General features: G+C 45.0%; 2 protein-coding genes across 3 annotated transcripts; both read left to right on the top strand.

Annotated features, from left to right (window-relative positions):
- The first annotated feature begins 275 nt into the window (after positions 1 to 275).
- LOC125548510 (high-affinity nitrate transporter 2.3) lies at positions 276 to 2,351 on the top strand. The gene has a single exon (XM_048712095.2). It carries the CDS (start codon positions 563 to 565, stop codon positions 2,105 to 2,107), a length of 1,545 nt encoding a protein of 514 aa, XP_048568052.1. The 5' UTR covers positions 276 to 562; the 3' UTR covers positions 2,108 to 2,351.
- A 3,218-nt stretch (positions 2,352 to 5,569) lies between these two features.
- Positions 5,570 to 10,628, top strand: LOC125544469 (uncharacterized). 2 transcript variants are annotated; one of them, XM_048708176.2, is made up of 5 exons: positions 5,570 to 5,829; positions 6,212 to 6,278; positions 6,357 to 6,737; positions 7,152 to 7,489; positions 10,184 to 10,628. In XM_048708176.2, exons 1-5 carry the CDS (start codon positions 5,707 to 5,709, stop codon positions 10,397 to 10,399), a joined length of 1,125 nt encoding a protein of 374 aa, XP_048564133.1. In that variant the 5' UTR covers positions 5,570 to 5,706; the 3' UTR covers positions 10,400 to 10,628. The 2 variants fall into 2 exon arrangements, with proteins under 2 accessions (XP_048564133.1, XP_048564134.1); XM_048708177.2 differs by lacking the exon at positions 5,570 to 5,829 and adding an exon at positions 5,893 to 5,916.
- The last annotated feature ends 767 nt before the right edge of the window (positions 10,629 to 11,395 follow it).

The raw sequence follows: 11,395 nt of genomic DNA, 5'->3' as shown, positions 1-11,395 counted from the left end.
GTCCGGGAGCACGCCGAAATCCCGAAAGCATTCATCGCCATTCGCCAATGATACTACAGTATTTCACAGATGCGGAGCAGGGGAGGGGGGAGCTGAGGCAGTTCCACTACCCGAGGAACTCATCGACTTTGGCCTCCAAAGTCAGAGCTCACACGATCTCCTCTACCCTTACAGCGACAGCAATACTACTACTACCAGATTACGTACGCCGTTTCAAAAAGAAAAGAAGAAAAACTACTAGCAGATTACCAGCTCGCGAACAAAACCCCGCGTATCTTCCTCGGAGAACCGCGACGCGAGGGAGCGCTCCATCCACAGCGGTGCCGGCCTTCCACTGACCCCGTTCGATCACCACCGCAATCTTTATTCATCCCCCGTTGCCCTCTCGCCGTCCCCAACCGTTGCGCTACGCCGCGCGCACCGATCGAGCGCCGCTCCGGCTCCGGCTGCTCTATATATACTCGCCGCGCCGCTGAGACTGTACTGCATCTGCATTACACACCAAGTTGCTAACACTACACAGGTGTAGCAGCAGCAGCAAGGTAGCTAGCTAGCTGGTGAGATGGAGGGGGAGTCGAAGCCGGCGGCGATGGGGGTGCAGGCGGCGCCCAAGGGCAAGTTCAGGATGCCGGTGGACTCGGACAACAAGGCCACCGAGTTCTGGCTCTTCTCGTTCGCGAGGCCGCACATGAGCGCCTTCCACCTCTCGTGGTTCTCCTTCTTCTGCTGCTTCGTCTCCACCTTCGCGGCGCCGCCGCTCCTGCCGCTCATCCGGGACAACCTTGGCCTCACGGGCAAGGACATCGGGAACGCCGGGATCGCGTCCGTGTCCGGCGCCGTGTTCGCGCGTCTCGCCATGGGCACGGCCTGCGACCTGGTCGGGCCCCGCCTGGCGTCCGCGGCCATCATACTGCTCACCACCCCCGCGGTGTACTGCTCGGCCATCATCGACTCCGCGTCGTCCTTCCTGCTCGTGCGCTTCTTCACGGGCTTCTCGCTCGCCTCCTTCGTGTCCACGCAGTTCTGGATGAGCTCCATGTTCTCGTCGCCCAAGGTGGGGCTGGCCAACGGCGTCGCGGGAGGCTGGGGCAACCTCGGCGGGGGCGCCGTGCAGTTCATCATGCCGCTCGTGTACGAGATCGTCCGCAAGATCGGCAGCACGGACTTCGTCGCGTGGCGCATCGCCTTCTTCATCCCGGGCATCATGCAGACGTTCTCGGCCATCGCCGTGCTGGCGTTCGGGCAGGACATGCCGGACGGCAACTACCGTAAGCTGCACAAGAGCGGGGAGATGCACAAGGACAGCTTCGGCAACGTGCTGCGCCACGCGGTCACCAACTACCGCGCCTGGATCCTGGCGCTCACCTACGGCTACTGCTTCGGCGTCGAGCTCGCCGTCGACAACATCGTGGCGCAGTACTTCTACGACCGCTTCGACGTGAACCTCCACACGGCCGGGCTCATCGCCGCCAGCTTCGGGATGGCCAACATCATCTCCCGCCCCGGCGGCGGGCTCATGTCCGACTGGCTGTCCGACCGGTTCGGCATGCGCGGCAGGCTGTGGGGGCTGTGGGTCGTGCAGACCATCGGCGGCGTCCTCTGCGTGGTGCTCGGCGTCGTCGACTACTCGTTCGGCGCGTCGGTGGCCGTCATGATACTCTTCTCCTTCTTCGTGCAGGCCGCGTGCGGGCTCACGTTCGGCATCGTGCCGTTCGTGTCGCGGCGGTCGCTGGGGCTCATCTCCGGGATGACCGGCGGGGGCGGCAACGTGGGGGCCGTGCTGACGCAGGTCATCTTCTTCCGCGGCACCAAGTACAAGACGGAGACGGGGATCATGTACATGGGGCTGATGATCCTGGCGTGCACGCTGCCCATCACGCTCATCTACTTCCCGCAGTGGGGCGGCATGTTCGCCGGGCCGCGGAAGGGGGCGACGGCGGAGGAGTACTACAGCCAGGAGTGGACCGAGGAGGAGCGGGCCAAGGGGTACAGCGCCGCGACCGAGCGTTTCGCGGAGAACAGCGTGCGTGAGGGCGGGCGGAGGGCGGCGTCGGGCAGCCAGTCAAGGCACACCGTCCCCGTCGACGGGTCGCCGGCAGACGTGTGAAGTCTCAACGGTGCACGTACTACGTGCTCCACGTGTACAACGGGTGATACGATCGCGTCGCACGGCCGCCCGTGTGTTTTGGGCGTGTTCCGTGCACGTACGTACGTGCTACGAACGCACGCACGCACGCCGGCTTTGTGCTGCTTCTAGTACGTACATTTGGGGTTTGGTTTGCTCGCCTATTTGTGATAATCCGCATGTTGCTGTTTTATGGTCCCTTGTGAAATACAGTTTTTTTTTCAATTTTTGTGAGAGACGTGAAATATCGATGTTGTTGGAGTCAAACGGCAGCGTCACTGTCCTCTTCTTTCTACGGCAGTCAGCAGGCACCATGTTCACAGTTCACACAGCATCCAGCAGGGATCCAGGTTCTCGTGTCACGTCTACAACAGAGATCTATCTTACTTGATAGCAATGCTACGCAAAAGTTACGGACTTAAGCTTATTAGAGCATCTCAGTCGATTCCTCATAATTCCTTTTATCCTCCGTTCTTTAATTTTCTATTTAGTTAAGGACCCTCTTATCTGGCTGACGTTCGCCAGGGAGGGTGGCATATGCGAACGACTTCATGGCAGGAAGTGGCGAGGCGTGGCATTTTCTTCCTGAAAAGCCAGTTTTCGTTTAAAAATTGTCATCGTTTGATCTTTCCTCACAATTAAACTGTCATCAAATGACGTTCGCTTGCGACCCCCCCCCCCCCCCTCCCAGCTGATGTTCGCCGGAGAGGGTGGCATATACGAACGACTTCGTGGCAGGAAATGGCGAGGGGTGCCATTTTCTTCTCAAGAAGGCAGCTTTCATTTAAAAATTGTCGTCGTTTGATCTTTGCTCACAACTAAACTGTCATCAAATGACGTTCGCTTGCCCCCCCCCCCCCCCCCCTCCTCTCCCAGCTGACGTTCGCCGGGTAATATTACCAAAAATTAAACCTTTTTATCTAACGATACCCAAAACTTATTTCCCAAAATGATTTTTTGTCAACTCATGGAAATATTTGCATACAAAAATCCTTTAAACATATATTTTTGTAAGATATTAATTCCAAACTTGAGAATTGAAGTACACACAATTCAAATACATATCAAATTTAATCATTCCATCTCAAACATGACATACAATCCAATTGACTATAAATATGATAAAAGCATAAGGATCAAGTATTATGAAGTTGCCAGCGATGCCCAACAAGATCTTATTGAAGTTGGTTATTAGTTTCTTGGTTGTCGATCCTTTAGTGTGCTTGGAGGAATGCTTGGATCATGTTTGGGTGACGTTCCAGCACCACCATGACACCATTATAGTGAAATTGCAAGTCCTTTGGGTCCTCTCTCATCCTCAGTGATCATGTCGTGCAAGATAACACATGTTGTCATGATCTGCCAAGGCCCGAGGCTTCCAATACTTAGCTGGTGCATGGATAATCACAAAGCATTTTTGAAGCACACCAAAAGCTATCTCAACATTCTTTCTAGCAGATTCTCGGCACACTGCAAAATGAGATCTCTTGTTGTGTCAAGGATGTTGGATTGTCTTCATAAATATGCCCCGTGAAGGATAGATACCACCGAGAAGGTACTATCCAATGTTGTACTCATGGCAATTGACAGCATAATTACAAGGTGGAGAGCCACCGGTAACAAGCCTTGCAAAAAGAGTAAATCACTCGAGAACATTTGAGGTCATTGTGAGAGTCAGGCATCCCAAAGTATGAGTGCCAAATTCACAGATCATGTGATGCTACTGCGTCAAGAATGATGTTTCAATCATGACAATGCCTTTGTACTCATATTGCCATGCTACCGGACAATTATTTCATGTCCAATGTATGAAGTCAATGGATCCAAACATCATTGGATGACCTTTTTATTCACTTTCTACCATAGGCATCTCGGTATTTTCATTAGTGGGAGCGCCCTAGTACTCCATTCCATAGATCTTGATCGCAGCTTTGTTGAATCGTCTCACACACTCGAGGATGAGGTCTTCGTCAATGCGAACATAGTCATCGATGGCATTGGACGAACATCCATAAAGCAAGGACTTGCACGACTATTGTGATCTTCTATGATGGACTTGCACTTGATTCTCCTACGGCATGCATCCAATGATATGTATAGTAATACATATCACCAAACAAATGCTCACTAAACGGTACTGTTTGGTCGGCCAATTAGCAAAGGACGCGAACAAGGTCTCGACTAGTTTTAGGAAGCTTCTCGAAGCTTCCACCCGGTTTTGGAAAGGTTTCAGAAGGTCTTTTTTCTTTTCCTTCTTTTCACTGCTTTTTTATTTTTTTCCTATTATTTTTCTCTTTTTCCTTTCCAAATTCACAAACATTTATAAAATTCATGATTTCTCTTTGAAAACCGTGAATGCTTTTTGAATTTACAAACTTTTTTTTCAAATTCATGAACATATTTTGAAAGTAGTAAACAACACGAACATTTTAAAAATTCGTGAACTTTTTCCAAAATCACAAACATTTTGTAATTTAAGATGTTTTTAGATTCATGTACATTTTTTCAATTTTCTATTTTTTAAAAAATTCATTAAAATAATATACTCAGCCAAAATTTGAAAAACAAAGTGAGAAAACAAACTATTTTTAACTAATGAATTTAAAATGCAAGTGTTTTTTTTCAATAACGAGTAATGCCTTTTTTAGCAAAAATACTTTATTAACCATTGGTAATCATTTGTACATAACCCGAAGGCTGCAAAAGCCAAACATGACAACTTGAAACAAGTTGCAATGAATTGCTAGCATTATTATGGGCATCTCCATTGCATCATCTACCGTCATGCTTAAAAATTATACTATCTTCGTATGGAATTAGTTGTCGCTGAAATGGATGTATCTAAACGTATTTTAGTGTTGAATACATCCTTTTGAGCGACAAGTAATTTCGGACGGAGGGAATACCTTCCATGGCATTCTGCATCTATATAACTTCTCTAATGATCATCGCATTTACCCCAAACGCCCAGTCCTGGATGCTACAAATAACACCAGAATAGCAAGAAGCAATAGACTGCGAGCTTAATCCTTGACCGTGAGCGAGGCATAAAGCTTTCCTATATGCAATTGCTTCAACAGACCAGCGATCCATGACTCTGTCAAGTGTCAATAACCAGAACGAAGGCCCCCAAGAAAGCTCATTTTTTTAGTGAAAAATTGCCGCCGGCCGCCCCACTGAAAGCTCTTCCTTTGCTCCACTGAAATCGCCCCATCAACACTCCCTTTTACATCGTGCTTTTAGGCCAAAATACGCTCTATTTTATTGATCGTCAATAACACCGCTCATGGAAATACAATGGGCTGGCCGGCCGTGTTTTCCCCGTGAAATTGCAGCCCAGTTGTACATACTAGGCCCGTCCGTACACATGCCTGTTCTTTACAAAAAAAAAAAAACTACTACATTCTTCTCAGAAAAAAGAAAAAAAAGTGACATCTGGGCCCCGACGCCACAGTTCTCGTGCGGCAGTCTGACGACCACCACCACACCAAACAAACCTCACCGGGCCAAGCGGCCGGGGCGCCCGTCCGTCCGTCCCACCGTCCTCTTCCCCTTGCTGCTGCCAGATAGCGCAACGGACCATGGCCGCCGTGGCAGGCCCCACCGTCCTCCGGCTCCGCCCCAGGGCCGCCTCCCTGTCCGCGCCGGCCATCTCCGCCCCTCCTCGCTGCCGCCTCAGCTCCGTAGCCTGCTCCTATCCCAAGGCAATCCCCTCCTCCTCGTGCTCAAACGCCTAGAGCATTTTTCCTCTACCTGTATGACCTCCTCTTTCGTGCTTGGTTAGCGATTAGGTGAGTTTTAATTAGTTGCTGGTGGAAGTCTTAATCGCCCGTATGGATAATTCGAAAAGGATGATTTTATTCCCTCTATTGGGTGCGATGTCAACGTGCCAATGAGTTTCAGTCATTTTTTGCTAGACTTTTTTACTGAAATACGGGTACCTCTTAAATTTTCACTGTTACATACTTACATGTACCTACTCTATGCTCCATATACTTCTGCGATCCTGGATGCTATGAACATGAAAATTGCAGTGAATTGTCTGGTTTAGCAGTACCAGCGTAATGACACGGGGTTATCTCTCAGCTTGCAGGATCATTTGCAGTTCAGAGGGTAAATGGAAGTAGGATGCAGTACTTGGGCACTCCAAAAGGTAATTTCCCTTACTTTCTGAAAAGATCTTTATTGAATACACATAGCCCTTTACGTTGATTTTACCACGTGTTAACAGAACAAGTTCTAAGGAGCTCCAGCAACCATGATGGACATAGTAAGCGAATTGTTTCCTGCACTGCTAGCGACAAACAGGAGCCAATTGCTTCGCTTACCTCGGACACACCGGTCTTAGAAGATACCAATAGTAATACTGCAGATTCCTCTGCATCTTTGGGCTCCGATTTTACTGAGAGGAGTGCTGGAAAACCGGGATTCATCTCATTTCATGGCGGCAGCTCTCAAACGTTAAGTGTGGAGGGTGTGCCACATCCTGGCAAGGAAGCATCTAGATTAGTATGGTTTGTTGGTCCAACTATTCTTGTGGCATTCTTGGTTCTTCCATCGCTTTACCTGCGCAGAGTACTCTCAGCCGTGTTTGAGGATTCCCTGTTGACAGGTATCCTTTCTGTGATAATTCAGAAATTTGTTCGTTTCATCCTCAACAACTCTGATAGTGTCTTTTATCTCATTCCTTTACCTCCCAGTCCCACCTTTTATTAGCTGAGGGAAATCAGTTATGTTGGTTACCATTTAACACAATCATATATCTGTTCCTGTTAGTAGCATTTATTCCATTAAAAGGCATGTAAGTAATTGGTGATTGAAAATAGGTAATTTCATTGCTTTACATCTGATCATCCCCCGAACACATTGTAACAATTTTCTAACCCTTAAATGAACACTGATGCACATAATTCGTTCTTGGAATATATTTACACATCTACTCCAAAGACACTACATGTACCATTCCTCATTGGGATGAAAACTAGCCATAGCTGCATTACTGATAGAGTTTTATTGTTCTATGCAGATTTCCTTATACTATTCTTCACTGAGGCTCTGTTTTACGGAGGAGTCGGGATTTTTGTCCTGTTAATTGATAAAGTCTGGAGACCTTTGCAGCAGGTAGCACCTAAGAGCTACATCTGGTCAAAAGCTAGGTTTTTCCGAATTTCTTCAGTAACAACGATGGTTCTAAGCCTGATAATACCGCTTCTGACAATGGGCATGGTTTGGCCCTGGACTGGTCCAGCAGCTTCAGCTACTCTTGCACCTTATCTGGTAGGTCTTGTTGTACAATTCGTATTCGAGCAGTATGCACGGCATCGGAAATCACCTTCTTGGCCAGTTATCCCTATTATCTTTAAGGTAATGTGGTTCTTACTTTATCCTGGTGTTATTTGGATCCTGAAGTTACCCTTTTGGGTTATAATCAAGTGTGATCGGGTGGAAATCTTTATGTCATTGTTAAGATGGTAGTCATTCGTGGTGAACTCATGTTTCGGAGTTTTTTGTTTATCAGTCCAGTTTGTATTTTGCAATTGCTTAATTATAATGTGGAGCCATTTGCAGAATCTAAGTTGTTGTTATACATACATGGTAGGCCCATTTATAGGTCGTGGAACTACTCCCCAGCAATATGGAAAATAATCTTTAATCCTTAACAAATACTCCCTCCGTTCACAAATATAAGATGTTTTGGATATTTCAATATGGACTACATGCAGACTGAAATGAGTGAACAAACACACTAAAACATGTCTATATACTCCCTCTGTTCCATAATATAGTGCATATAGATTTTTTGAAAAGTCAAACTTTGCAAATTTCAATCAAGTTTAGAGAAAACTATTTATATGTACAATACCAAATATATAAAACATGAAACTACATCTTATGATGAATCTAATGATATATGTTTGACATTCTAGATGTAAATATTTTTCTCCACAAACTTGGTCAAAGTTTGTGAGGTTTGACTTTTCAAAACATATATACGCACTACATTATGGAACGGAGGGAGTACATCCAATTCGACAAAAAGTTAGAACATCTTTATTTGTCAACAGAGGGAGTAGCAATTTACCCCTGCTTTCCTATCAATATGATTCGTATCCACTTGTGGTTGGGTATCCTTATTCACTTCGATGCGGGCCAACTGCTTTGTGCATAGCGTGCACATATCATCGCTGGTCCTCGACTGGCAGCTCATCCTCGAGCTGAAGTGGCGCCATGTCTGCAACCCTTTGTAGCCCCATGTTGTGGAGATGTTGGGAAAGCTTGCACAAACATGAGAAATGAAGCTCTGATACTAGATTTTATGGGACAACTTGACTAACAATTCTGACAAATATGAAAACAATCTGGCTTATTGATTGTTTTTCTTTAACTGATAACCATATGAAAGGCATGACCGTATAATCTGTTAATCACAAAAGGTACAAGGAGGGTATATACGAAAAGAACTTGTGATATACGAAGGAGAGGGGGAAACAGGAGATATAAAAGGGACTGTATAAGGTTTATTGATTGCTTGGTTACAATGGACATGATGGTAGTCTTTCCTATATGCGGACCTCCTCCCAAGCAATATTTAAGATGAAAGAGATGAAATCCCTAACAAATACTCCCTCTGTCCCATAATATAAGAGAGAGAAGTGCATATTTCAACCCTCAACTTTTGCCCTAGTCTAATTTACAACCCCGAACTTCAATACCATCTAAATTACAACCCTGAACTCTCAAAACTGGCCAAGATTCAACCCTCCCCTCTCTGTTGACCGGTTTTGACCTGGTTGACCGGTTTTGACCAGTCAACAGGTCCAGTCAGCATGCCACATCAGCAAAAAATGCAAAATTTCCAAGGAAACAACCTGTAAAATCGAAGAAAATCCAGGAAAAGAAATAAGAAATTCAATTTCCGAAAAACACGGAAAATAAAAAAACGAATTTCCAGAAAAAACCCAAAAACTCAAATTCCAGAAAAAAAATCATTTTTTATTTTCCCTAGCTTTTTCGCGAACAATTTTTTCGGAATTTTGCCTTTTTATATTTTTTCCCTGATCTTATAGATTTTTATTTACTTTTTCTTGAAATTTTGAAAAAAAAATCTGACATGGCATGCTGATTGGACCCGTTGACTAGTCAAAACTGGTCACCCCAGGTCAAAACCGGTCAACAGGGAGGGGAGGGTTGAATCCTGACCGGTTTTGAGACTTGGGGGTTGTAATTTAGACGGTATTAAAGTTCAGGGTTGTAAATTAGACTAGGGCAAGAGTTCAGGGTTGAAATATGCACTTCTCTCAATATAAGAGCGTTTTTGACACTACACTAGTGTAAAAAACGCTCTTATATTATGGGACAGAGGGAGTAGCAATCAATTAATCATTACTTTCCTAACAGTATGATCCTTATCCATATGTGGTTGGATATTCTTGGATGCAAGGGCTGGCTGCCTTGTGCATAGCATGCAAATAATAAAGTAGCAACTGAGTTTGGGAACATTGAAGTTCAGAAGGGGGGGGGGGGTCTAACTTTCCATCCTTCAGAAATGATAACTTTGTATCAATGAGGCAAATGTCCTGATATTTCCGTAAACAATATGCTGACAACCCAATATATTACATGGTTCATGTTTAATTTTGATCTGGTTGAGGATTTTAGGCACACGTCACACAACACATCATTTGTAATACAAGCTAAAAAAACACATCATTGATAATACACAGCCTAGTTTCCTTGTAGTGATCACTAGGCACACGTCAGTATTTGGTTCTAGGCTGTTAGCAACCTGTTCCCTCATGTGATAACTGTTTGTTTCATTTCATTGGTAAGTATAGTATAGCTTAGTAATGCCTGGCTGTCTGTGCCTGTTATTAAAGGATTGCCTACTTACACCATACACTATAGCTGCCTACTTTCCTGACTATGACTACTGCTGTTGTGCCATTTACTTTGCTCATGTTCATTCCAGCAAATCATGTGACTACATCTTAGCTGACGTTCTTCTTGAGTGAAATATTTTGGTAGTTCTTAGCATGTCTCATTTCCCCTTCCTTCCAGGTCTACAGGCTTCACCAACTGAACAGGGCAGCTCAACTGGTGACAGCACTCACCTTTTCTGTTAGAGGAACTGAGGCAACAAATCAAACTTTGTCTATCATGAACTCCTTAGGGGCACTACTGACTGTTCTTCAAATTCTTGGCGTTATCTGTGTATGGTCACTCTCGAGCTTTCTGATGAGGTTTCTTCCCTCTTCAGACATTCCAGATCCTTGACTCATAGGCTCATAGCACAGCAATTAAAGTAGTCAATGAATATAGCCTCCTCACTGTAAATTGATCTACCTGGAGCCAGTTTATACATCTGCAGAGGTTATCTTTAGTTTAGGGGTTAAACTGCTTCAGCTGATGAACTGCAGAGAAATTGTCTGATTTGTCGGTCTGGAATTGAATAAACTGAAAAAAAAAAGAGCTGATCTGTTGGCTCTTTAGGATGTTCGATGCATGGGGTGTGTATGTGCTTTTCTTGTGGACCGAATACTGGGTAAGTGGGTATCACAAGATCAACTAATTTTGTCTGAAGTTATCCGTAGATTTTAGTTTTATACAATTCTCAACAGTCACCACTCCAATTGGAGTGTTTACACTGTGAAGTACAAAATGAATATGTTTGTTTATGGGTAATGTCAGCGAACGTTTGCTGGGAGAGCATGGCAAAACGAATGTTTTTCATGGCAATTATATTGTGCAGAGCATGACAATTTCTTCAAGTGAGCACGACTTTTACAACAAATCCTTGATTTGCTAGAAATTGCTGTGTTTCCGAAGAAATTGCTACCCTCCCACAACGTTATTCGCATAAAAAAAGTTCGCAAATGTCATGTCTAGCGGTGAACGTTTGCTAGCTATTGCAGTCCTTGTTTTCTCATCATCGGTAAGCCAACACAATGGAGTGTTTATGCTAATATTTGCAAGTTATCAAAGGAGCAAATCCAGATATCAATGTCTATAACTTTGTCTTCTGACGTCCTTTTTCCCTTCTTTTTCCACCCATTCAGCTCCTACTTAAAAGTTAGGTAAAGTTCCATCTTTATTTCTTTCTTTCATAATCCCTTCCCACCCCACCTTCTATGTTTCCAGTTATGCCCCCCCCCCCCCCCCCCCCCACTGATGACCCACACCTTGCTTACAAAAAAAAGTTTTCTTTGATAAGTTAACAAATATTAATTTATTGACAACCAAAGTTCATTTTTTGTAAGTAATCACATCAAC

The sequence above is a fragment of the Triticum urartu genome, chromosome 3A, assembly GCF_056163025.1.
Source record: "Triticum urartu cultivar PI428250 chromosome 3A, HENAU_Tu73, whole genome shotgun sequence".
Classification (NCBI taxonomy): domain Eukaryota; kingdom Viridiplantae; phylum Streptophyta; class Magnoliopsida; order Poales; family Poaceae; genus Triticum; species Triticum urartu.
The sequence above is the reverse complement of the archived record's forward strand: the minus strand, read 5'-3'. Positions and strand labels throughout refer to the sequence as shown.

Excerpts from the sequence above, each read along its gene's own strand:
- LOC125548510 (XM_048712095.2), top strand. The coding sequence starts at position 563 with ATGGAGGGGGAGTCGAAGCCGGCGGCGATGGGGGTGCAGGCGGCGCCC.
- LOC125544469 (XM_048708176.2), top strand. The coding sequence starts at position 5,707 with ATGGCCGCCGTGGCAGGCCCCACCGTCCTCCGGCTCCGCCCCAGGGCC. Across the intron at positions 6,738-7,151 it reads TGAGGATTCCCTGTTGACAG|ATTTCCTTATACTATTCTTC; the intron begins GTATCCTTTCTG and ends TGTTCTATGCAG. Across the intron at positions 7,490-10,183 it reads TTATCCCTATTATCTTTAAG|GTCTACAGGCTTCACCAACT; the intron begins GTAATGTGGTTC and ends CCTTCCTTCCAG.